General features: G+C 33.7%; 1 protein-coding gene across 1 annotated transcript in view; it reads left to right on the forward strand.

Annotated features, from left to right (window-relative positions):
• The window catches only part of CDIN1 (CDAN1 interacting nuclease 1), a 286,050-nt gene that overhangs the window by 157,393 nt on the left and 104,415 nt on the right, over positions 1–24,242 (forward strand). Inside the window, exons 8-10 of the mRNA XM_074235056.1 lie at positions 1,534–1,601; positions 19,599–19,664; positions 20,426–20,531. Coding sequence (XP_074091157.1) covers positions 1,534–1,601; positions 19,599–19,664; positions 20,426–20,531 — 240 coding nt within the window. The remainder of the gene's footprint in view (positions 1–1,533; positions 1,602–19,598; positions 19,665–20,425; positions 20,532–24,242) is intronic.

The raw sequence follows: 24,242 nt of genomic DNA on the forward strand, positions 1-24,242 counted from the left end.
AAAAAAGATACTATTAAATAACAGGTGCTGCTTTTTGTTGCTTTTACTATGCTTTGTGTCTGATAGCAGAAGAGTCAGAAAAACTCAAAAGCAGATATGATATAGAATTGCTCTTGGTATTTCAGCATAGTACAAGAATGGATATTTACAATGACAATACTGAACATGAATATAAAATATATTAATATATGGCCATATGGTTCTTAAGTGATTTATTCGTAAAGAGAGGCAGAATAACATTGTGAATAGAAAATTGACCTCTGAGCCAGAAGATCCATCCTAAAATCCCACTTTTGACGTGTGTGAGCTATGAGCAACTGGGTAAATCACCTACATACCTTCTCAGTGCCCTAGATAACTCTAATACTAAGTTGCATAGCAGATGCCAACCTGCTTAGAGAGTTTTCTTATTAGAATGCAAGCTCCCTTGTGAACTCATCCAATCTTTCTGGAGAGCAATTTGGAACTATGCCCAAAGGTCAACAAAAATGTGTATGCCCTTTGATCCAGCAATACCACTACTGGGTCTAAACCCTGAAGAAATGATGAAAAAGGGTAAAAACATCACTTGTACAAAAATATTCATAGCAGCCCTGTTTGTGGTGGCAAAGAATTAGAAATCAAGTTAAATGTCCTTCAATTGGGGAATGGCTTAGCAAACTGTGGTATATGTATCTCATGGAACACTATTGTTTTATTAGCAACCAGGAGGGATGGGAATTCAGGGAAGCCTGGAGGGATTTGCATGAACTGATGCTGAGTGAGATGAGTAGAACCAGAAAAACACTATACACCCTAACAGCAACATGGGGGTGATAATCAAACTTGATGGACTTGCTCATTCCATCAGTGCAACAATCAGGGACAATTTTGGGCTGTCTGCAATGGAGAGTGCCATCTGTATCCAGATAAAGAACTGTGGAGTTTGAACAAACTTCAAGGACTATTCCCTTTAATTTAGAAAAAAAAACAGGTATCTTATTGTCTGTTCTTGTTACCTCTTAGAATTCTTGTCTCTTCTCTGAGGATATGATTTCTGTCTCATCACACTCAATTTGGATCAATGTACAACATGGAAACAAATTAAAGACTAACAGATTGCTTTCTGTGGGGGGGGGAGTAAGATTGGGGGAAAAAATTATAAAACTCAAATAAAATCTTTAATAAAAAAAAGAATGCAAACTCCTTGAGGAATAGAATTCTCCTTTTGGTTTGTATTTGTGTTTCCAGTATTTAGTGCAATGCCTAGCAAATGCTCAACATTCAATAAATGCTTTCTTTCCCTCCATATAGGAATTCCCTATATCAGTGACATCTATCTATATATTTAATGATTTATTATAAACTATAACTTTTGAACATGTGAATTTCAGTTTTGGGACAATTTTGTGATTCAGAATATCTTATTCTCCAATAATGGTGGGTGAATAAATGAATCAACATTTCATTCTCTTGGATGAACCTAGTATTTCTGTTGGTATCATTTTTTGTTTAATGAGAACCTTGTTACTCACTTTAACTAAAACTATCTAGTGCCATTGGGCATGAACATGAAGTCCTGCTGAGAGATTTGCTTCTAGAGAGAAATCTGTCCTTCCTAGGTAAGTACTAATAACCAAGCATATCTTCTTTAGCTTCATATAGCTTATTAAATTATACATTACATATATGTGTGTGTGTGTATGTAAAGAGAGAGAGAAATACATAAATATACATATTTACATCTATATGTGTATGTATATATATATACACATGTTTGAAATTGTACTTTATTAAGTACTAAAGGAAGAGTAAAGAATGATGGATGGTGTGCATGTTATCTTTTATTGATTTAGAACTGAGCAGGAACTCAGTTACCTAATTCTCTATATATACAGCACATGCAGAGGCTTACAATTAATATTTTATAGAATAAGTATCTGAAAAAATGCTTTAATAACTGTTGCAGTATTACTTTTGGTGTCATGAGATATTAACTACAATCTAGGCCTTATGAGAGTTAGAAGGGAACTGAAGAAATAATAACCATAAAATGCTTTATGTATTAAAAATATATGGCTGGAAAAATTCACATTAAGGTATACTTTTCTGACTGTTAATAATTGTCCAGCATCTATTAGGATTTTTTTTGTCTGAAAGTAAAAGAATCAGTAAGCTGTTATTTATTGATTTTTAAAATATTATTCTTGCATCAGAGTCAAATTAAACAGAATAAATGGTGGGTATTGCATTCGGTTTATAACTGTATTGCTAGATATTTTTCCTTGGAATATTTGTTCAATGTGAGAAGCTAACTCCCACTTAAATAGAAGTTATGTGATAGCTTTTATACAGGAGACTGGAAAAAAATGACAACTGAGTAAAACTAATTTGGATTTCTCAAAGGAAAATGGTAAATGGCCATTCTTGATGCTTAGGGTGTGGTGATAAGGAGAAGAGAGGTCTTCACTTTGTTAAAAATTCTAAGCATTGTATTACATAGTTATTTTTATGTATTTCATTTAGGTATTTAAGGGAACTCTATATTATAGCCTTAAGAGGAAATCAAAACACTTTGGATTATATTGGCTTTGTATCAAATGGACAAAGAATTGGTGAAGAAAAATCAAATATGGAGTAATTATTAATGGCACAGTGTCAAGTTGAGTAAAGGTCCTGCAGGGGAGCTTTTTGGATTCAATTCTCAATATTTTTATTAATGAGCTGGATGAAGGAGTTAAGAATGTTATGAGATTACAGATGATATGAAGCTGGAAGGCATTTTAGACACATTAGTTTGACTGGGATTAAAATATATTGTGATGTTGACGAATTAGGGAAATGGTCTCAAGTTGGTGCAATAAATTTCAAAAACTAAAAGCAATAAGATATTTCATATGGGAAGGAAAAGTCAAACATCAAAGCATGTGAAAAGAAAAGTAGCCATGAAGTTAAAATAATACAGTAAAAGAAATCCAAGAATAGGACAGGTTTGGAATTCTTATATTCCTAGAGATTAAGAATTTTCCCAGGAAGCATCCCAGATTAGAGAATAATGTTAGTGAGCCATAGGGCAGGGGCCTCTGGCAATATTTTCTTTCAGTTTTCAGACAGGGCTCAGAAAGAAAGTGGAACATTGAGGTTGAAAGATGGAATGAGTTAGAATTAGAAAGCAGGTGATAACGGAAATAGTCACTATTGGGCCATTAGTAATTAGGTAGCTAATTACTGTAGTAATTAGTGATGGACTTGGAGTCAGTAAAAGCTGAGTTCTAATATTGCCTCAAACTCTTAAGCTGTAACTTTGAGCCAAAAGTCATTTAACACCTCTCAGTCTCACTTTCCTCATCTGCAAAATGAAGTTTATAATAATAATAGCAACAACCTCATTGGGTTGTTTTAAGATTCAAATGGCATAATATTAAGATAGTAAATGACTAACTTAGAGGATCTCACAGTAAATAGATGATTGAGGCAGAATTTGAATCTAGCCTTTTTTTTGAACTTCAGATCCAGCAACTCAGCCACTTTTACTTAGTTCCTTGAGAGAGATGAGTTGAGTCCAATTGCTCAGGTCCATCTCATCCACTTGTCTTATAAGCTGTGCACCTTAGTCAGGTCATCTTGTTTGTATCTCTTGAATAGTATGTTCTAGTTTTGATCCACTGAGAAATTCTATGAGTAAATAAGACTATGAAGGAACCAGTCTAGAGGTTTAAAATCTACATTGAGTGGTCAAAACATCTGAAAGAAATTTTCCACCTGAGCTCACTAACATGAATATTTCCAGGGTCCCTAGAAAGATTCCTTTGACCTTCATGCATGATAGTGGACCATAGATAAAAGAACCATAGAAATAAACTGAAATTTCCATAGTGATGATCTTTAAGAAATATATACATGTTGAGTCTTTATATTGTTGGTGTTCTATCTTGTCCAAAAATTGCTCCTCTTTGAGACATGAGGTATCATAAATTTCCATGTATATTTGTTGTGCATTTTTCTATAAGTCATTAAACCCTTCCATCAATATTCCCTCTCATATGTTCGCTGTTCTCTTTTTTCTAGCAGAAGGGTAAATGAAAAAAAAAAAATTGTTGTGATACCAAATGTTTGGTTAACAAAGGCCATGCTTATGCCTATCCCAGACCAGATATGATGCTTCACAGAGTGCACCTAATAAAAGATAGATGTGGAGATCAAGTTAAAACAGCATGATAGAAAATAAAAAACCTGAAGTGCTAGTCCATAAAGATTTAACAGGATGAGAGGTAAAAGGGTATTCTAGTGAAACAGAATAAGAAGTGGACAATTGAGAGAAGGCATTTTATCCTTCTCTGGTTTTCCCTCCAGACTCACTTAATATCCTTTTAAATCACTAGCTCTTAGCAAAAAAAAATAAAATAAAATCCATTCATTCTTTTACCTGTATTTCCAATGTCCAAGAGGGAGGAAGGTAAAATGCCTGCATTTGAAACTTGGAAGCACTTAACTGAAATAAAAGGATGCTGTGATGCCTAGCATTGGTTTTACCATAAGAGGATCTGGGTTTAGGTACTACCTTTATCCCTTTGAAAATTTGTGACTTTAAGTTATATATTTATATGCTTTTGTGGTTGATGTTTTTGCTGCAGGTACTTAGTTTATGTTTATTTTTGTTGTAATGTCAATCAGCTATTATATTCTTTTTAGATTTTGTAGCAATCTTTTTTCTAAAAGATTATTATGTATTTTAGATTATGATTAATATCTAAAAATGAGATTTTAAAATATAAATATATTCATTTTAGAGATGGTGAGAAAACCACAGATATATAGATATAGATATAGATAGACAAAGAACACATATAGATGAAGATAATATGGTACATGGAATATTTCACCATTATAGAGAGAGTAATTTCTTGAGTTTTTTTTTTTTTTTTTGCTCATGTAAAAACTATTAATGAAATCTTTTCCAAAGTAAACTGACAAGATCTGCTTCTAGGTCAACCCTAGATGTGTATAAAAGATGGGCTGACCCATTTATATGCATATCTGTGGAGACTAACCATAGAATAGCTAGTTATTGTAGGGGTAGGATGATAGGTAGAACTGGGAGAAAAGGAGATAGGAGTCATGTTGATTCAGGAGTAACTCTTTTTAACTATAGTTCTTTTTCTTTTCATTTTTTTTTAGTACTCATTCAACAATCTGTAATGTGAAAACGAGACTTAATGATTTTATTGAATCATGCCCAAAGATGATAACCTTTACTTAACCTTAAAAATCAATTAACTATAAGGAGTTTGACTGTGCCCTTTTGTTCCCATATTTAGTAATAGTAAAGATAGGTACCTCATCAGCATGTAAAGAAGGTGGTTAATTTATTCTATGCAATTTAAGCATTTTACCACAGCACTGAATTAACACATGTTTACTTAAGATTAAAACATGAAAATGCAGTGCCTAGTATGAAATATTGTTTTGGTGTAGCCATCCTTTCAGCTTACAAATGCCCCTTCACAATGATTAATTGGGCCTAAAGTACTATGCCAGGCAAATTTGGATAGTACATCATTTAAAATCAAATGGTAAAATACTAGTAAATAAGTAGACATTTGAGTCTGATCTTCCTTATTTACACATGTACACTTTGAATCTTATTTTAAAGCTGCCCCAAACATGTTTGTTTTCCTTCAAATTCTCTTATGATCAGGCATAAAATGCTTCACTTGAGGTTTCTAATCCCAAGTGATTTTCAGTGATGAACAGTCCATCCCCTCATTAGTCTTGGTTTAAATACTAACCTTTCAAATACTAAGAGTCATAACTTTTCCCATATGTTTTTGTCCCTTTCTTAACTACAACCCAGCCTGTCTTATCACTGACCTTTCCTATGTAATTTCTACTTTTTTTCTTTTGTCATCAAAAGAAGTCTTCCCTTCCCCCCTCCTTTAAAGGATAATATTTTCTAACATGATTTTGGTTAAATTGCAATAAATAAAGTATTTTTATCATTGTTCAAGAGAGCACATGACCCTGAGCCTTGGAGAAAATAATAGTTTATTTGAATGAGCTGAAAAATATAGGTAGCTTTTCTGCTTCTCTTTCTTAGCAACAAAGCTAATTTGAATCTTACTTTTTAAAAATGGAATCTGGTATTCTAGCACATTTTAAATCCCATGGGAACTAGAGGACTTTAGCTATTTGTGAAAGTAAATGAGCTTAAAAGAAAAGTTCTTTGAGCTCCTTGGAGGAAAGGAAATCTATAAATTTGTGACAGTTATTATATGCCTGTTTTTAAGTAAACCATTATACCCAAGCAATTAGGTCAAATGTTAACAGTCAATAATTCCCCTTCACACTTGAATTAATATCCATGAGTCATACCATATGACTTTTCTAGAAGTGTTGATGGACTTGTGTTAGCCCATTCAGATTTTCTCTCCATTCTCCTTTGTGACCAAATGACATGGATTTTCAAGATGGTCTCATTCTCATTATATTCAAACAATCTGAGCTAACCAGGCACAAATTGACCAGGTATAATGTCAGTGAATAATAAATCTAGTTGTGCCTGCCTGCCAGTTATCCAGAGTTCATTTTGCCAGTAATGTGAAGAACCTTGAATTTAGCATTAAATTTATGTAACATCTTTGCTCTGAGGCAAATAAGATTCTTCACGTACTTTCCATTGACCATTAGGTATTGTGGTCTTCCTCATAGGACCCATGTGAAATAGTTAAACACTGCAATAATCCATCCCACTTCCAGCCTGTAGATGTGGAAAATATGTTTTGTTCTCCCAATGGAAATTATAATAATTTATGTACTAAATGAATAATGAGACTATTTCCTGGGCTTTCTTCTCTTTGGTTTGTGGGAGCTTTGAACAAGAAAGCAAAGAGGAAAAGACCTGAGCAATAGGAATAGGACAAGAGAACATATATGACTGGAGAAAATAAAAGGAAAAAAAGACATTCCTGCCAAAGTCAGAGAAGATAAACCATTGCTCTTCCCTCACCTTCCATGAATTGGCAGACTTCCAGGTGAGAAAAGCTTTCATTACATCACACCAAGGCTAGGAGCTAGTATACATTCTTGTTAGGTTTGGCTGCCTTAATAAAGGTACAGTTGAAAACAAAATTTTTTTTCCCCTTTCCAATGAATGTTACCCTGTTGGGAGCAGCTGACAATTACTTTGAGTGACACCTTAGAAGGATTTGCTTTATCCCCCCTATGTTTGGTCATGCCTCATGTCAAACCAGCATATTTTACATGGGTCCTTTTCCAGCTCTCATGTAAATACTCTACGGGACTCCAGAAGGGTATAATATATAAAACTGAATAGGCTTAGTGAAGGATGTCCCTTGCTGTAAGAAATTAGGATCTTTGTTTCCTAAGAGTTCATCTGCTCCTGCTGCTTTATTCCCCACCTGAAGCAACAATCCTCTGCTGGGGAAGTGATTATGATGTGACAAACAGAGGATTATGACTTCAGGTGAAGAATAGGCAGCAGGAGCAGATGAGATTTAGAATACAAAGATCCTGTTTACATGCAGATGTTAGCAGTAGAGAACGACAGACTAGAAATAAAACATATGATTATATAGGCTGAAGTGAATTGAGAAAGATGGTTATTCCCTGAGACATTAGCTGTTATTTAAATTCTACCCTTTCTGAAGGTTAAAAATAAGATGTGATTCTCATTGTAATTATTGCAGTATTCTTGAAAAAATTGGGCCAATTCTCCTCCTTCCTGAGGGAACAGGGATATCAAGAGACTATGAGAAGCATGTCCTTTTCTTGAGACCCAAAAGACATAGGTGGATGATGACTTGAGCATCCTGACCCAGGCTAGGTGACTACAAAGATTTAAAAGAGACTACAAGATCATTCTCCCCATCACTCCTCTGGTTAGGGCTCCTCCAGGCTGCTGTGGCTCCTGCTCCTTGGTTTCCCTTGACTTTAGATCAGAATCACTTGCAGCCCAGAATTCTCAATAAAAGGGGCAATATAAACTAGTTATCACTCTGATACCAAGATTATCGACCCTTATATGAAAAACAGCTACTTTTTATTTTCAAAAAGTTTTCAAATCAGTGCACAAATGGAATAGACTTAGGAAGAGGGAAATATCTGGCATCTGTGGCACTGCATTCCCTGGGATAAGTTACTGTGTTGACCATTTGGAGATTTCCACTGTAGGAATATTGGGCAATACTGTTGTCACATTGAGGGAATAAATAAGGGGAAAAAATTCATAGAGCTGAAAGGGTCCTTAGAAGCCTTTGAGTCTAATTGTCATATTTGGCACATGAAGAAACTAAGGCTTATAAAAATTGAATTATTTGCCGAAGGCCACACACAGCTAGTAAAAATGTCAAATGAAATTTGAACCCAATTCTCCAACTCCAAACTAATGAATGTTCTACTGTACTATGAACAATTATTATTAATAGGCTCTAGATCATTATCCTTCATTTGTTAGTTTGTAAGTAACATGCTACTAAAAAAGGTAATATCAATAATAGGATTAAATGAAAAGGAATAGTAAGTTTTATTAGTCTTTTGTTTCTTAATGATTCTCCAAAAATATACTAATTTGCAATGTCTTTAACAACACATTTTTTAATGATGTATTTTTTCAAGGCTTTGTTTATTTTTTAATCCATGTTTAGTTTTGTGAGCTGTCCATACATGTCCCTCAAATCCTATACAAGGGTCCTATTATAGTGCCTTGATTTTTTTTAGTGCAACTTCTATATTTTTCAATCAAGAAACATTGATTTCCTCTCTTTTCTACTGTCTTCAAAACTTTGTATTTACAGTTTTGTTGTCATATAATATTCTGTTTCTGCTTACTTCATTATGTATCAGTTATGCAAATCTCAGTATTCTCTGAAACCATTCCATTCTTTATATTCTTATAGCATAATAGTATTATATCATAATTATATACACTAGCATTTTTCAGTCACTCCCTAATTGATCAGTATCCCTTTGGTTTATAGATTTGCTTTTTTTTTTCTTCCTTTTTTTACTTAATATTTATTCTCATTTTGTACAAATAATTTTTTTATACATTAATAAAATATTCTTGTTTAAGAGTGAATGAAATACCCCCTCCCCCCATAAATATAGACTTGCTTGAGTGATAAAGTAAAGGGGAAAGAAAAACATTAAAATAAAAAAAGCATAATAGTAATAATTGTAGGTATGGCCAGGTGGTGCAATGGACAGAGCACCAGCCCTGGACCCATAAGCACCTGAGCCCACATCCAGCCTATATACCCAACAATCACCCAGCCGTGTGACATGCAAGCCACCCGAACCCCACTACCCTGCAAAAACCAAAAAGAAAAAAGGAAAAAAGACCCAAAATAAAATAAAATAGTAATAATAGTAGGGGTGGCTGGGTGGCGGTCAGAGCATTGGCTCTTGAGTGAGGAGCACCCAGATCCAAATCCAGCCTCAGACACCCAACGATCATCCTGCTATGCAGCCCCAGGCAGGCCACCCAGCCCCATTTGCCCTGCACCCCCCAAAATAATAAAAATAATAATAGATTTGCTTTTTTCTAGGATTTTTTTTTTGCCACTTCAAAAACATGTGTGTGTTTGTATTTGGATTTATATAGGTATGTGGATATACATGTCTGGGTCTTTGCATCTAGATCTTTTCACATCTTCTTTGAACTCTGAAACATTGACCTAATAACGCTATTTCTGGGTCAAAACTTAGAACTTCAGTTTAATGACTTTTTGCACACAGTTGCAAACTGCTTTCTAGAATGGATAGTTCAATTAACTGTTCTACCAACAATGCATTAAATTGGCTATTTTCTAGTGAGCCCTCCAATAATTGTCATTTTCCCTTTTTCTTATATTTTCCAATCTGAGAGATGTGATGTAAAACCCTCTGATTATTAGTATTTTTTCATAAGACTCTTGATAGCTTGGATTTCTTCCCTTGAAAACTTCCTGTTCATATCTATTGGTCATTTATCGATTTGTAATAAATGACTGTTTTTCTTATAGATATGAATCAATTTTTTATCTTGGAAACTGAGATTTTTTTATCTTAAAACTTGAGATTTTTATTGGAGAAATGTGCTTCAAAGATTCTTCCCAGTTTTCTAATGTCTTGTCATGGAATTAAGGTGACTTTGTTTCAAATAGACTATTCAAGAAAACCACAAGATCTGTAAAAAGATTTATGGCTAGTAGATTGCATGTTTCCAAAAGCCATGCTAACTGAATGTAAAGAAAAAAATTCACCAAATTAACCAGGGTTGAGTTTGGGAAACATGATCTTTAATATAATATTATATGTCTTCTGGACACAGGATATTAATTACCCCTATAATTTTGTATCCATTCCTGTAAATTGGCTTTCATTGTCTATATTCTGCAGTGACATTTTGATTTTTAAAAGATAGTATTATTGTTTTTCTTGTGCATTTTTATTTTTATATGATCATACATATCACTCTTGTACCTGGTCCTTTCTTCTATTTCTTTATTAATGACTGTCAATTCAGTTGCTTTTCTTACATCACCTATTTAATTAGATTGATTTAGCATGAGCATTGTTCTTACATTGCTGTCTTTCACTATTAGTATTGGTGTTAGTGACCAGCCTAGGTTAAACTTGAGGACCACACATCTGCATTAAAATACACCATATATTTTGTGCTTCTTAATTGGGTCACATTGACAAAAGTTGAGTGATCAATCATATAATATTTATTAAACTACCTATTATGTGTCAGTGCTGCAGATAAAAATATAATAAATGAAATGATCCCTACTCCAGAGGAGTTTATATTCTAATGTGTAAAACAAGGAGAAAGAAAATCACAAGACAATGGTTAACACTAACTCCATTCTGAAGTCTAAAGACACTAAGTGAAGTGAACAAAGGTTTCATACAGCTTAAGCTGTCTCTTAATGGAAGAGAAGAATTCTATAAAATGGAGGTGAGGAGGCAATGCATTTCAGGCCAAAGTATGGACCTGGGAGATACAGGAACAAGAAAGAATTGCCATTTTTGCCTGATTACAGAATACAGCAGGGAAATAATATACATTGAGATTGGAAAGATAGGTTGGAGCCAAGTTTGAAGGACTTTAAAAAGCTAAACAGAATAATTAATATTTGATTCCAGAAGTCATTGTTTTGAACCTTTGTATACATTTAGTAAATATATTTGGTGAGAGCTATAAATTCAAATATAATATTAACAATCTTAATGAAAGGCTTCTTGACACCGTGTCATGCTTCAGAATCAGGAAGTGCTTGGGTTCAGGTTTCATCTCAGATCCAAACTGACTTTAGGAACTTGGAACAATGGTATAAACTTATTAAGTTGCCCAGGGAATTCTCTTATCAATAGTATGTCCTTGCCATGAATATAATAGGTTTTATTCATTTACAAAATCTGATTGTTAATATGGTTTTATTAACTATAATTCTTTAATACTATGTTAACACACTAGTTTTAAATTTTATTAATCGATTTTCACTATAAATACTTCTTCATAATTCCATTGCTTAGAGCTCTCCTAAAACTAGGCCAACCTTGCATAAACTCTACTAGATCTTAACCAGCACAAAAGACTTTGTTGGTTCAATGTTCATGACTAAGCAATATGGTGGGTGGGGAGTAAGATTAAGTCTTGCCTAGAGTCTTATGAGCCCTTAACTAATGCTGTGGTCTCTGTCAATTCAATTCAGCATACATTTATTAAATCTGTACCATGGACTTGGACCTATTTTTTTCATCTGCAAAATGAGGCTAAACCAGATGATCTCAGAGTTTCCTTTTTGTTCAAAAATTTGCCTTAGTGATTATGCGAATCTAAGTTTTACACAAAGAGCTGTGAAGTCTACTTTTAGGAACTGTGGAGGTGGAAAGGCATGGCCAGTCCAAATGCTTCTAGGATTAAATATTAAAATGGTTTCAGAGGGAATAACAAAGAAATAATTCTAGAAGAGAAAAAAAGATGCTTTGTAATTCATGAAAATGGGTACTCTTTCATTTTCATGAAAGTACAGTGTTGATTGTTTTCATATATTATAAATGATTATATTTACCATTTTACAAGTATTATTTTGACAAAATCGTAGATAAGCTTTTTCAAATTTTCATCTTCATGACTTGTTTAATTTGCCACCAAAGAAACTCAGTGTAACTTTTTTCCCATGAGAATGACTTTCTCTTCTTAAACTAAAGTCTTTTTAAATAGACACAACACCACCCATCACCCTAGAAAAATGTCTGCAAACCACTGCTTTGTCAATTGTTATGTCCTTTTGGAAGTTCTAAGTAGATGTTGACTTATTTCAGATGTGTTTTGTCCTTGTGACTCAAAATCAACCCTATACTTAAAAAAAAAAAGAAAGAAGTTGGGTAATTGGTATGTAATTGGTTTGGGTATTTTGGGTATTGGGGTGATAAGGAGGGTAGATAATTAAAAAGCTGATGGAATTAAAGTTTCAAAGTGTTCTTCACACGCATGCAGTTTCTATTTTTTCTGTGTCCAAAGGTAGTCATGGGGTTTTAAAAATAAACTAAGACCTTTATTGTATTTAAAAATTAAACATCAGTTGTGTCAGTGAATAAAGCTATATTGATTTTGGTTAAACTGGAGAGTGAATCATTGAAACTCACAGATGGAAATGACCTTGAAAGATTATCTAGTCCCTTCCCTTGCCTCCAGGCAAGTATCACCTAAACAATTTCAAACAGATGGCTATTCACTGAAATTGTCCCTAAAGATTTTTAGGGAAGTTCCACTGGGGTGTTAGGATGTTTGTTTTTCCTTAATTTTGAAAGTCTTATATAAGAATTTACCATAATTAGGAAAGACAGCATATCCCACCCTTTACACTAACTAGCTCTGTGACCTTGGGCAAATCACTTAACTTTCCTGCACCTCAGTTTCCTCAGTGTTAATTTCAAGTAGAATTAGATAATCCCTTGGGTCCCTGTAGCTCTAAAAGTCTACCATTAAATAAGCATTCAGGAAGAGAACATTATTTATTTATTTGAACATGGTGAATGCTAAGTATCATTGAATTGAAGTGAATTTGTTCAATTTTAAGTTGGAATGTACCTACATCCTTTAGTTGAGTAGATAACACTTAAAAAATATAGCACACTTAGTTTACAAGTTGTGACATAGAAAGGAAGGGTCAGTAGATGAAACTGGAAACCTCCCTCTTATTATTACCCTAAAAATGACTTTGACACCCCCATGTTACCTTTTACCCCATCTCAATTAAAATTCTTGGTATAAAGAAAATTAAGAAAAAAGAATTTTTCTGTCAAGAAAAGGGAAGGATTGTTGTTGGATTGCATTTTTGGAGGATTTCTTGGCTCTGGAGTCAGAAAACAGGGTTTCAAATTCCAACTCTGATATAGTCTCTTTGTGATTGTGGGCAAGTCATTTAACCCTAGTTTCCTTTGTTTAAAAAAAAAAAAGGCTATGAGAATAGCCCAGTCTAAGTTTAAGAGCCAAGCTAAATTCAGAGAGGCTCATCACTAGTTAAGCTTCAAAGGTAATTCATTTTTTTAGTCATACCAATGCACAGAGATTGTCTGCTAGCATATAGCAAAACTTAAGACTATCAGTCCCTGAGTTCTTGAAACCAGAAGTATTCTAAAAGCAAAAATGAAGCTATAGAAAACTGCATATTTTACTAAATAGCAGTGAACAGCTTTATCAGCCAATTAAATTGTACAAAGAGTTAACACACTTCCAAAAAGAAGTAGTTTATTCATTGATATAGTTAGCAGACTCTGGAGCAGAGGTTTTTAAACTTGTTTTGTATCATGAAGCCACACACACACACACACACACACACACACACACACACACACACACACACACGCAAATATATTTTTTGATGTCTATGAATTCAAGCTCTAATGCTATTAAATACATAAAATAAAGTAGCTCAAATCACAAAGGAAATCAATTATGCTGAAAGACAGTTTTTAAATAAAAAAAATTTTTTTTCAAAAGTCAAATCCATGGATCCCACATTAGAAATCCCTGCTCTAAATGATAAAATATGATTGTGGTTTTTTTTTTTAAATCACAGGGGTAGCTAGGTGGTAAAGTGAACAGAGAATACCAGTCCTAAAGTTAGGAAGACCAGAGATCAAATATGGTCTCATATGCTTGCTAACTCTGTGACCCTGGGCATGCCCCTGAACTCCAAATGTCTCCAGCAAAAAAAAAAAATGAGGATATCAGGTTTAGGCTCCTAATGTGTCATTTGTGATATAGGAAAGCACAGATCAAAGAGCCAAATAATAGAGGAAGTCTTAACTTAAGGTTCTAATAATATTGTATTCTTGAAACATAAAAAGAATTATATACTTGAAAAGTATCATTACAATTGCTGATTTTTTCAAACCCCTACTCCTATTCCAAGTTATTTAATAAAGATTATTTAATAAAAATTAAAGTCTTAACCCAGGCTAGGTATATATTCTCTGACTGGTTGATTTGAAGAAGTTAAAAATCCATTGATCATAAAGATCTCTTTTCTGAGCTATACCTTAAAAATTTGTTTTTTTAAAATAATACTGTTCCCAGTTGCATATGAAAAAGACCTTTGACATTTTTTTAAAGGCAGTGGGATTAAGTGACTTGTCCCAGGTCACACAGCTGAGGCCGGATTTGAATTGAGGTCCTCCAGACTCCAGGGCCAGTGCTTTATGCACCGCACCACCTAGCTGCCCCTCCTTTAAATTATATTTTAAAAAGTTTTGAGTTCCAAATTCTCTCCCTCCTTCCTCCCCTTTCCCTTTCCAAAGATGGTAAGCAATTTGATATAGGTTATTCATATGTAATCATGCAAAACATATTTCTATATTAGTCTTGTGAAAGAAAGCACAGACCAAAAATAATTGAAACAATAAAGTGAAAAATCTTATGCTTTGATTTGCATCCAGACTCAGCAGTTCTTTCTCTACATACGGACAGGATTTTTTATTGTGAAACCCTTGGAATTGTCTTGGACCACTGTATTACTGAAAATCTAAGTCATTCACAGTTGATTGTCATTCAATATCTAATACAGGTTTTAAGAATTTCCTGGATTATAGGGAATGAAAATAGACATCTCCTCCCATTGCAATTTCTTCTGCAAATGAACAGGGTTACTTAGCTGGGGTGCTTTTCTTTTATGTTCTATTGAATCTCTTTAGTTATCTATTAAAACACTGAGCTTTTTACCTTAGAGAAGAATAATCAGGAGTTTACTTTGTCCTGTATCCTAAATGTTGGTTCCTTTAAAATAGTGGGACCTTGATTTTACTTTCCAGGCCCCAAGGAAAATATTCTCAAACCCTCAATGTCTTTTTGGTTCTCTTGGACTAAGTTTTATCTACCTAGTTTCTCATTCTAGATGGAAAATCACTATATCAAATATTGAAATTAGATTAACTTTAATAAAATAAGTATAGAATTACCCTACCCATTGCAACTAAAAAAAAAAGATATTCTGCTAGTTGAACTGAATCTTTGCCTATTATTTATCAATAGTTATGGTATTTTTATATATAGCTAGTTCAAATCCAGCACTGAGTCCCGATGGTTTAATATAACTTAGAGTATACACTTTGGTCTAAGTTTTAAATCAGTGAGTGGGTTACTTGACAGCTAAAGGTCTCTTCTAAATCATTGAATGATTTCAAAAATCATATAACCTATGTCTCTCTGATAGTGGTTTTCTCACTTCCCTTTTTCTTCTATGCTTTGAAAGAAACCAAGTCTACATTACCCACTCCCTCCCATTCAAATCTATAGATCCTAAAGCCAAAAGACTTCCTACATTTACAAACTGAGAATTGATTATGTATATTTCTATGAACAGTAGAATGTGAGCTCCTTGAGTTTGGGGACTTTTTTAATCTTTGAATCCTTGTCACCTACCTAGTTAGTATGGTATATTTTGTACAAAGGAATGCTTAATAAATACTTATCTACTCTAATGGATTCTGCAGAACTTCAGACAACTTAGAATGCCAAGAAGAAATGCCTGGGGAAGTGTTCTAAAAGACCAATTAGTCTGGGGGTGGATTGATCTGGTTGTATAGTATATGCTACAAAAGATGATAATTGCAAATTTCTCTCTTAAAAGAACTTGATGCAAATCTGAGCTCATTCCAAGATCTTGTAGCCTCGTGGTCAACCAAAGACTTTATCAGCATTCTCTTTGTAAGAGAGCCTTGTGGTTTACTGAAAAGAAGGCTGGAATATGGAACCAAGTTCTCTGAAATCATAGATGGTGCTCTTTCCCCTGCGTTCCACAATATTTCCTTTGTTAAGATCACATCTTGAAAATGAGATGACCCAAAATAAGCTAAAATAAAAATAAGCTAAAGTAAAATCAATAGAGTACTTACCTTCAGGATGGGAAGAAATACATAAATCTATACAGATCACAATTAAATGGAAAAGAAGAAAGTAGATTGAGGGGAAACAAAACACTGAAAATCCAACTCAACGATATATGAATAATTGAATTACAAATCTAAACTAAAGTTTTGACTCCTTGAGTAGGTTAGCCATTGAATCAGGAAAACATTACTTAGTAAGGTATACTTTATGAAAGAGGTGAAGATCTCAGGACATCTTTTTTTATCCCCCACTCATGTTTCTCCCTCTACTTCAGTTAAGAGAAACTGTAAGAGAGTAGACATTGAACTTGGTCTCATGAGATCACAAAGCCTCAAAGTAGAAAGATGTGTTAAGGCCATCTTAGTCTAACCCGTATAAGAAGAAGACTTCCTTCTATTGTATCATAGTTGAACAGACTTTGCTCAGCAATTTTTGATGACAGAAACCTATGTTCTCAGGGAGCCCATTCTACTTTTGAAAAATATATATATATATATATCTATGCATATATATATATATATATATATATATATATAATTGTTAGGAAGTCTATTGTTAAATTGAAGGGTGGGGGAAGTGTCTCTCTGGAACCTTTTTCTGTTTGTATCTAAGCAGAATAAATTTTAACTCTCTTCCTCAAGTCAACATATAATACTTGAAGACAATGATCATATCTCTTCTAAATTTTTTTTCTCCTAAGGCAAAATACCCTGGTTTCAAGTGAACGTCTTGGGCATAGCCTCTGTTTGCAGTTGGTTCTTAGCATAACAGAAATTTCAGGACATCAATCTACCTTCAAAGTTTTCCATAATAAAGTATGTGTTAGGGGCGGCTAGGTGGCACAGTGGATAGAGCACTGGCCTTGGAGTCAGGAGTACCTGAGTTCAAATCCGGCTTCAGACACTTAATAATTACCTAGCTCTGTGGCCTTGGGCAAGCCACTTAACCCCACTGCCTTGCAAAAAAAAAAAAAACTAAAAAACTAAATAAAATATGCATTGAACTGAGTTAAACCACCTGGGTTCAAATCCCAGCTCTGAGTCTTAATGCTGTCTCAATTTTGTCATTTTTTAATCAAGATATTAATATTTGAACTACCTACCTCATAAAATTGTGCTAAGGAAAAGCAGTTTATAAACACTAAAAATATAGCAATTATTAGACTGCTTTGTCCTTTGGACTTAGTTGTACTCTTAATTTTTTACTTTTTTCAAATATTAAAGTAGGAAAACTGAATCAAAGTCATGATGAGAAAGGGAAGCTAGGTAAATAATGGAGTAAAAGAATATTATAGATTTGTTGTTAAAAACTCCCAAATACCTTCTCTATATAATGAAAAACATGAAATTCCATAGAGTTGAAAGCAATCCCTAGAGGTAATCTCTCCTTCCTTGCAGATAGGATTCCAACCAAACCATTCTAACTATGTGACTGTCTACCTTAAAGTTCCTCAAGGTCTGATGGGAAGATTTCACTATCACTTCTGATATTTTATATCCATTTCCTTTTTATAGGTATTTATAGTTGTGGTTTTGATACTGTGAGTTAATTAATTATATGTCTTCTTTTTTAAAGGATTTGGATTGATTATGATGACTTGCAGGGTCACCTTTGAAAAATCTATTTTGAACTCTCAGAAACAATTTTTTCTTTTCAAAGTATATTTTACATATCCTTAAAGTTTGATCAAGCTAAGTTATTAAAATAGGAATGAATCTCCTTTTGCAAATGTTCACCCAACTTTTAAACCCATTCATCATCTCCCCAGAGTATCAGCCCTAATGGAACTGAAGAGAGATGATTTCATTATTTCCCTTTTCCATGCAATGTACTAGTTGTCTTGCTGCCATTTAGGGAAAAGAAAAGTTTCAAAACATATTCACCTAGATTTTGGAGCTTATTTCCCTAGGAAGAATAGTTTGATTTCTGCTTCATTATCTGGCTTTTTTCTTCTACTTCAAGGAGAAGTATGCTGGCAGCTGTAAGATTTGCTTTAGTTTTATGCTGTCGACTTATAACAAATTTTCACTAAAGATGTAGTTTAAATATTGTTCTTGTCGTTAAAAGGTTATTTAAGCTTAAAATGCTGACCTTTCAAGATGCACACAACAGTGTTCTAAAACAGAGTTCTGAGCGTTGGCCATGAAACCACTGTCTTAGGCTGATAAATGGATTGGAAATAAGCTACCCAACATTGGGAACGGGCCATTAATTTTAATCAAAGGTGATGCAGAAAGGCGAATGGGATGCATGACAATGTCAACAGCCCAGTAGATGTTAAGAGACCACACAGCCTTCCTTGTTACTTGGTTGGGCCATTAGTTGAGGTTGGGTGAAGACAGAAAGCCATGTCTGGAATTGAATGACCAGGTCACTCCCAAATCTAATGGAGAACTCCTCATTTCAGAAATCACACTGTAATGGCATTAGAAGTCAAGGACAACATTTAGAAAATATTGAAGGATTTTTTTTAATTAAGCACCTAGCTAGTTTTCACAACTTTGTCAGCCTTCTGACTTTTTCTGACTTGGAAAGCCTCACTTGTGTCCTAATGGATCACTGATATTTGCCAAGGATCAAGGAATTGAACAGGCTTAGAGCAAATCTCAAAGCATGTTTACTTTTAAAAATTAGACAGTGTTAGTTGTAAAACTTTGGTAAATGCCACAAACTGCAGCATGCCAATGGAATTAAGTAGTGTGATTATAATACTCTACCCTGATTGCTTCCCTGTCACCCTTTCCTCAACTTCCATAAATAATTTTATTTAAAACTAACTTTTTTTAAAAATAATGAAATTCTGCTTTTCAAAATTTTAAAAGATACCTATATTATATCTTGTTAAGAGCTGTTAATATTAGTTTGTTAAGTATTATTAACAAGTTCCATGATGGTGGAGAAAGCTACCTCTTTCAATCAGTAAATATATTTCTTTATTTTGAGTATTTTCAGTTATAAAAAAGGGCTGTATGACAGCTTGAATTAATGATGTTTATAATGAAGACATAAAAATGCAAAGGCAACAAAAGAAGCATTTTTATATCCATGCTTCAGGTTTGCTAAGAAGGTTCATTTAATCTGACATAGTACTGCATGCATAAGGATATGTGTGACTACATTAGTAATTTTTACATTCTTTTAGGAAAAGAAAAGTAATTATTTTGCCATCTTGTTAATGGAATAATGTTATAAATAATAGTATTTGTTCTCAACATAGATGAAGATCAACTCCGTGCAAAAGGTTATGACAAAACACCAGACTTTATTTTAGAAGTGCCAGTCGGTGAGTCCTAAAAGTTCATTTCATATATCTCTGATAGGGAAAAGAGAGTTTTTTGTTTTCATAAAATTATATTTTTGTTTTTATTAACAAATGCTGAGAAACTAAGGATGATAATATAACATTTAAAAAACTCCACATTACATTATCTATCTATCTATTTATTTATTTTGTGGAATAAAAATCCCTTTTAAATAAGGGAAAAGCACTGGATTTGGAGTCATAGAAGGTGAGTTTGAAACCTGTCTCTAACACATTAGTTTTGTGGCCTTGGTCAAACCACTTTGTCTTTGTAGGTTTCAGTGTCTCTATCTGCAAAGGGAGAAGTTTGAAATAGATGACTTCTTGTGTCCTTTATCCTCTCTGTTATCCTATGAAATTTTGAGTCAAATCAAGAAATTTTTAAAATATTAACTTTCTAGAATGTAGTCCTGTTTAAAAATTGTCCATATTTTAGACTCCTGTAATGTGTTTACCCTTAAAGTACTAAAGGCAGACTTTAAAAATGTTCCATATTACAAGGGTTTTTGAAGCATAGAAAAAAATTATAAGTAAAATAAAGGTAATTGTATCATAAATATCCTTTGAAATGTGTATGTATAAAATTTTTTTGTAAGCACATTTACAGACCATGCGTTGGTCACATCATGAGTATAAATTAGCCAGTGCTCCATTAACTTAAAACATTTGGAAAACTATGCAGAGCTGAGAATTTCAAATATTCTATTCACTTCACTTTATATTAGTAATGCTTTGTCCCTTAGCTGTAGAAGGGCACATAATTCACTGGATTGAAAGCAAAGCCTCATTTGGTGATGAATGCAGCCACCAGGCCTACCTGCACGACCAATTCTGGAGCTACTGGAACAGGTATGGTTCCATTATTTTTCTTTTGAGATGAACGATACTCAGATGAAATCTCATTAGGAATATAATATTTTGTTTAGCTGGTAAAAAATGATGGTAGCTTTTGTTTGGAGTAAATATAGGGTCTTGATTAATGTATTCATTTCAGATAATTTAAATTTCTCTGCTCTCATAATGTTGCTGCATTTTTTTATAAAAAGAAAATCCTGCATTGCAACAAAGTCAGTTCATCTCATTTTCTAAAAGTCATAATGCTGATGTCATGTGAAATTTTAAAAATCCAATGAGATGTATATTTTGATGCTATCTTTGAATTTCTCTTATTTTACTCTGAAATCATATTTTCTTGTCAGCTAGGTTAAAAGAAAGGTCTTTTAGCCTATGTCTTTTGGGCAAAGGTATCTTATTGAAAAATAAAATCCTCTCCACATCAATTAATGGTGCTAAACTTTTAGAGGATCTAATGTCTTCTATGTTGTTTTTTAATTTCTTTTTCTACATGTGCATTTTAGGGATAAGGAAAAGGATAGCTTCTGAGATTCATTGTGCCTGTAAGTCCTATCCAAGGGTGAATGAGTAAAATATTAATTTGGGGGAATCAGGGAAGATATAGATATTTAAAAGGATGAGATCAGATCATCTGTGGGCAATTGTAATGACCTGAGAAAATGGGACTTAGATGACAGAATTTGGCTTTGCATTTGTGACTTATCTCCACAGAAGGCCAACAGACCTCTTCCTCTCTTGCAGCTGTGCTGAACTGAGCCTACTTTTTGCCATGGTAACAATGATCATGACAAAAAAGCTGGATGTAATGGCTTTCTTGATTTTCTTGTGTAATTGTGCGTGGCATCCAAGCGTTACTTTAAGGGGATGGAGTAGAAAAGCGCAAAATGTTTTAGAAATCAATGCCATTTCAGCATTTTCTGAATTTTCTTCAGATACTGTTCAAAACAAACAAACTGGGGGGATTTAATTTGAAATCATAAACAATTTTCTGATGCCTAGGGGAAGTATAAATAACAGATCATTTTGAAAGTATTGTGAAAAGAATGATAAGTTCACATTACTGAAGTTTGAGAAACTTTAGCAAACTGTTTATTGTTCACTAGGAAATATTTTCCTCTTTTACATTATGAATAAATTTTAAAATAGCAACAATAATAAATCCTCTATGCCAACTAATATAGCAAACATAAATGTTTAGGAAAACAGCCCTTGATCCTTAGCAAAAGTATTAAAAAACAGCCCAGGTAGTATGATTTAATAGAAATTGAATGACTTGAGTTTAAGTCTTGGTCCTATTGACCCTGAGCAATTTTCTTAATTTCTTTAGACCTCAGTTTTCTCATCAGTAAAAATGAAAGGACTGAACTAGATAATCTCTAAGATCTCTTGTAGTTCTATATCTATCTTATAAATTATTTATGCACATTGACAAAAGGTAACTCTTCCAGGTTCAAGCAGCAGATAATACAAAAATTGTTTAGGGTTTTAGGATACTTTGCAACCAAATACCTTTTCTGTTCCAATTATGTTTACTTAGACTGTTATTAACTCCTTATTGCCACCAGAATCCAATAAAATCTTCTCTTTTGTATTTAAAATTCTTCGTTCTGATTTTATCCTATCTTTCAGATCTTCTTTCAATTTTCTCTTCTCCATTACACTTTATGGAGGACCACTTTATGGTCCTCCAAGCAATACAAACCTGTTTGCTTTTATAATCATTCCTGATTCTGTACCTTTTCACTGGCTACCTGAAATGCTCTTCTTCCTCACCTCAATTTTCCTCTACCTCCTGGTTTCCTTGATTTCACTCAAGACTCAGTTTACAACCTGACTCTGCAAAAAACCTTTCCTAGTCCCTCCAACTATTATGTATATATCGTATCTGTGCATGTATAGATGTATATTGTATCAGAATGAGAGAGCAAAATTTTGTTATTTTTAAATTTCTCAACTTTTCTTTGTATCCCTAGCACTTAGCACAGAACCTATTACATAATAATTTCATAATAAGTTTCATTGACTGATTAGTTTGAATATTTGTTTTTTGCATATACACTGGCTCATGAGGTAGAGAACTAATATCCACATAAACATTTGGTGACTAAAATCAGTCCAATAATTACAAATGAGAGACTGAGTTGAATCTAAATATTAAACAACTACCTTGAAAGGATATGCTCATTGTAATTTGATTTAAAATTACAAGTGACAAGATACTTTGATTGAAATGAAACATTAGGCACATTGTATTTACCATTGGAACTGACCACTCTCCATGTCTTGCTATGCCTTCCACTTACATTGTTATCACCATGATTTCCCCAAAGATGGGAAAGTGTCAAATCTAAGAGTAGTTGGATGGTGGGGTCGGAGTAAAACAGACTGAGATTCATGGACATCTTGGAATTCTCAACTTTTTATCCTCTTGAATGCTGATCATTTTGTGATATAATGTGAAAAGAGCATAGATTCTGTCTTTTCAAGTTACTATTACTCAGCATGACACTTTCTCATTTTCTTTTTCTGCTATGTCAATCATAAGCTTCTAGACAATTCCTAGAATTAAGGAAAATAGTTTCTTCTGCACTTTGTCCACCTCTGCAGGGCAGCCCTGGTTCTACTATCCCAGGCAAAATGCATGGAAACAATTCTTCACTTATAGTGCAGAGTTTTTATCATCTTTTAATCTAAAACATAGAGGAACACACAAGACTAGAGCCTTTATCTGTTCATTATAGATATTCAGGTGCCTAGATTAGACTTTTGTCTTGAGTATTCAAGATTAGACTTTCTGTCTTTTTCCCCTGTCCCTCAAGTAGTATATAAGTATTACTATGTTCAGTGCTGGGTGTGCCAAAATAAAAAGCAGGACAATCTCTACCTTCAAGCAGTTAATATTCTTTTAGGCCAATGAAGGATAGCTCAATTAAATCATCAAAATTATATCAAGTTCTTATCAAGTTTTTGAAACACTGCAAAGCTTCTGGAGAAGACAAAACAGAAGAATGAGAACAAGGAATGAAGTAGAATAGACAAACAACAGAAATGACATGTACAACAACTATAATAACTTCATCAAAACATTTAGCCAATTTAATTTATTTGCCACAAGGAGACCAAAGAGCACAGAAAGCATCCTGGTCAGCAAACTTCTTATTTGCCAAATGGAGTAAATTGAATGTCAGAAGCCACAATGAATTAGAACATAAGCAAGTTATAAAAATCTTACTGTAAAGGATAGCGATGAGCTCTATCATCATGTAAAGCAGAAGGAGGATGGTTAGGTGGTACAGTAGATAGTGGCAGACCTAGAGTCAGGAAGACCTGAGTTCAAATCTGACTTCAGAAACTTAATAACTGTTACCCTGGGCAAGTCTCTTAACTTCTTTTCACTTCAAGTTTCCTCATCTGTAAAAAAGAAAATGGCAAACCATTCCAGTAGCTTTGCCAAGAATGGTCACAAAGTGTGACTCCACAAAGGGTCATAACTGAATAATAACAAAAACAAAAGGAAGAGTGCAATCAATGTAAAGAAATCTTGTCAAAATAACCAATTAAACAAAGTTATCTCGAGTATATTCAAGTCTTAAAATAGGTGAAGGGCTACAAAGATAAGAAAAACACAGTCTCCTTCATCAAGGATGATGGGAACCAGTACACTTGGACCCTGTATCACTGTCCCTGAGTAGCTTATAGAGAAGG

This window comes from Macrotis lagotis, chromosome 4 (assembly GCF_037893015.1).
Source record: "Macrotis lagotis isolate mMagLag1 chromosome 4, bilby.v1.9.chrom.fasta, whole genome shotgun sequence".
NCBI classification, from domain to species: Eukaryota; Metazoa; Chordata; class Mammalia; order Peramelemorphia; family Peramelidae; genus Macrotis; species Macrotis lagotis.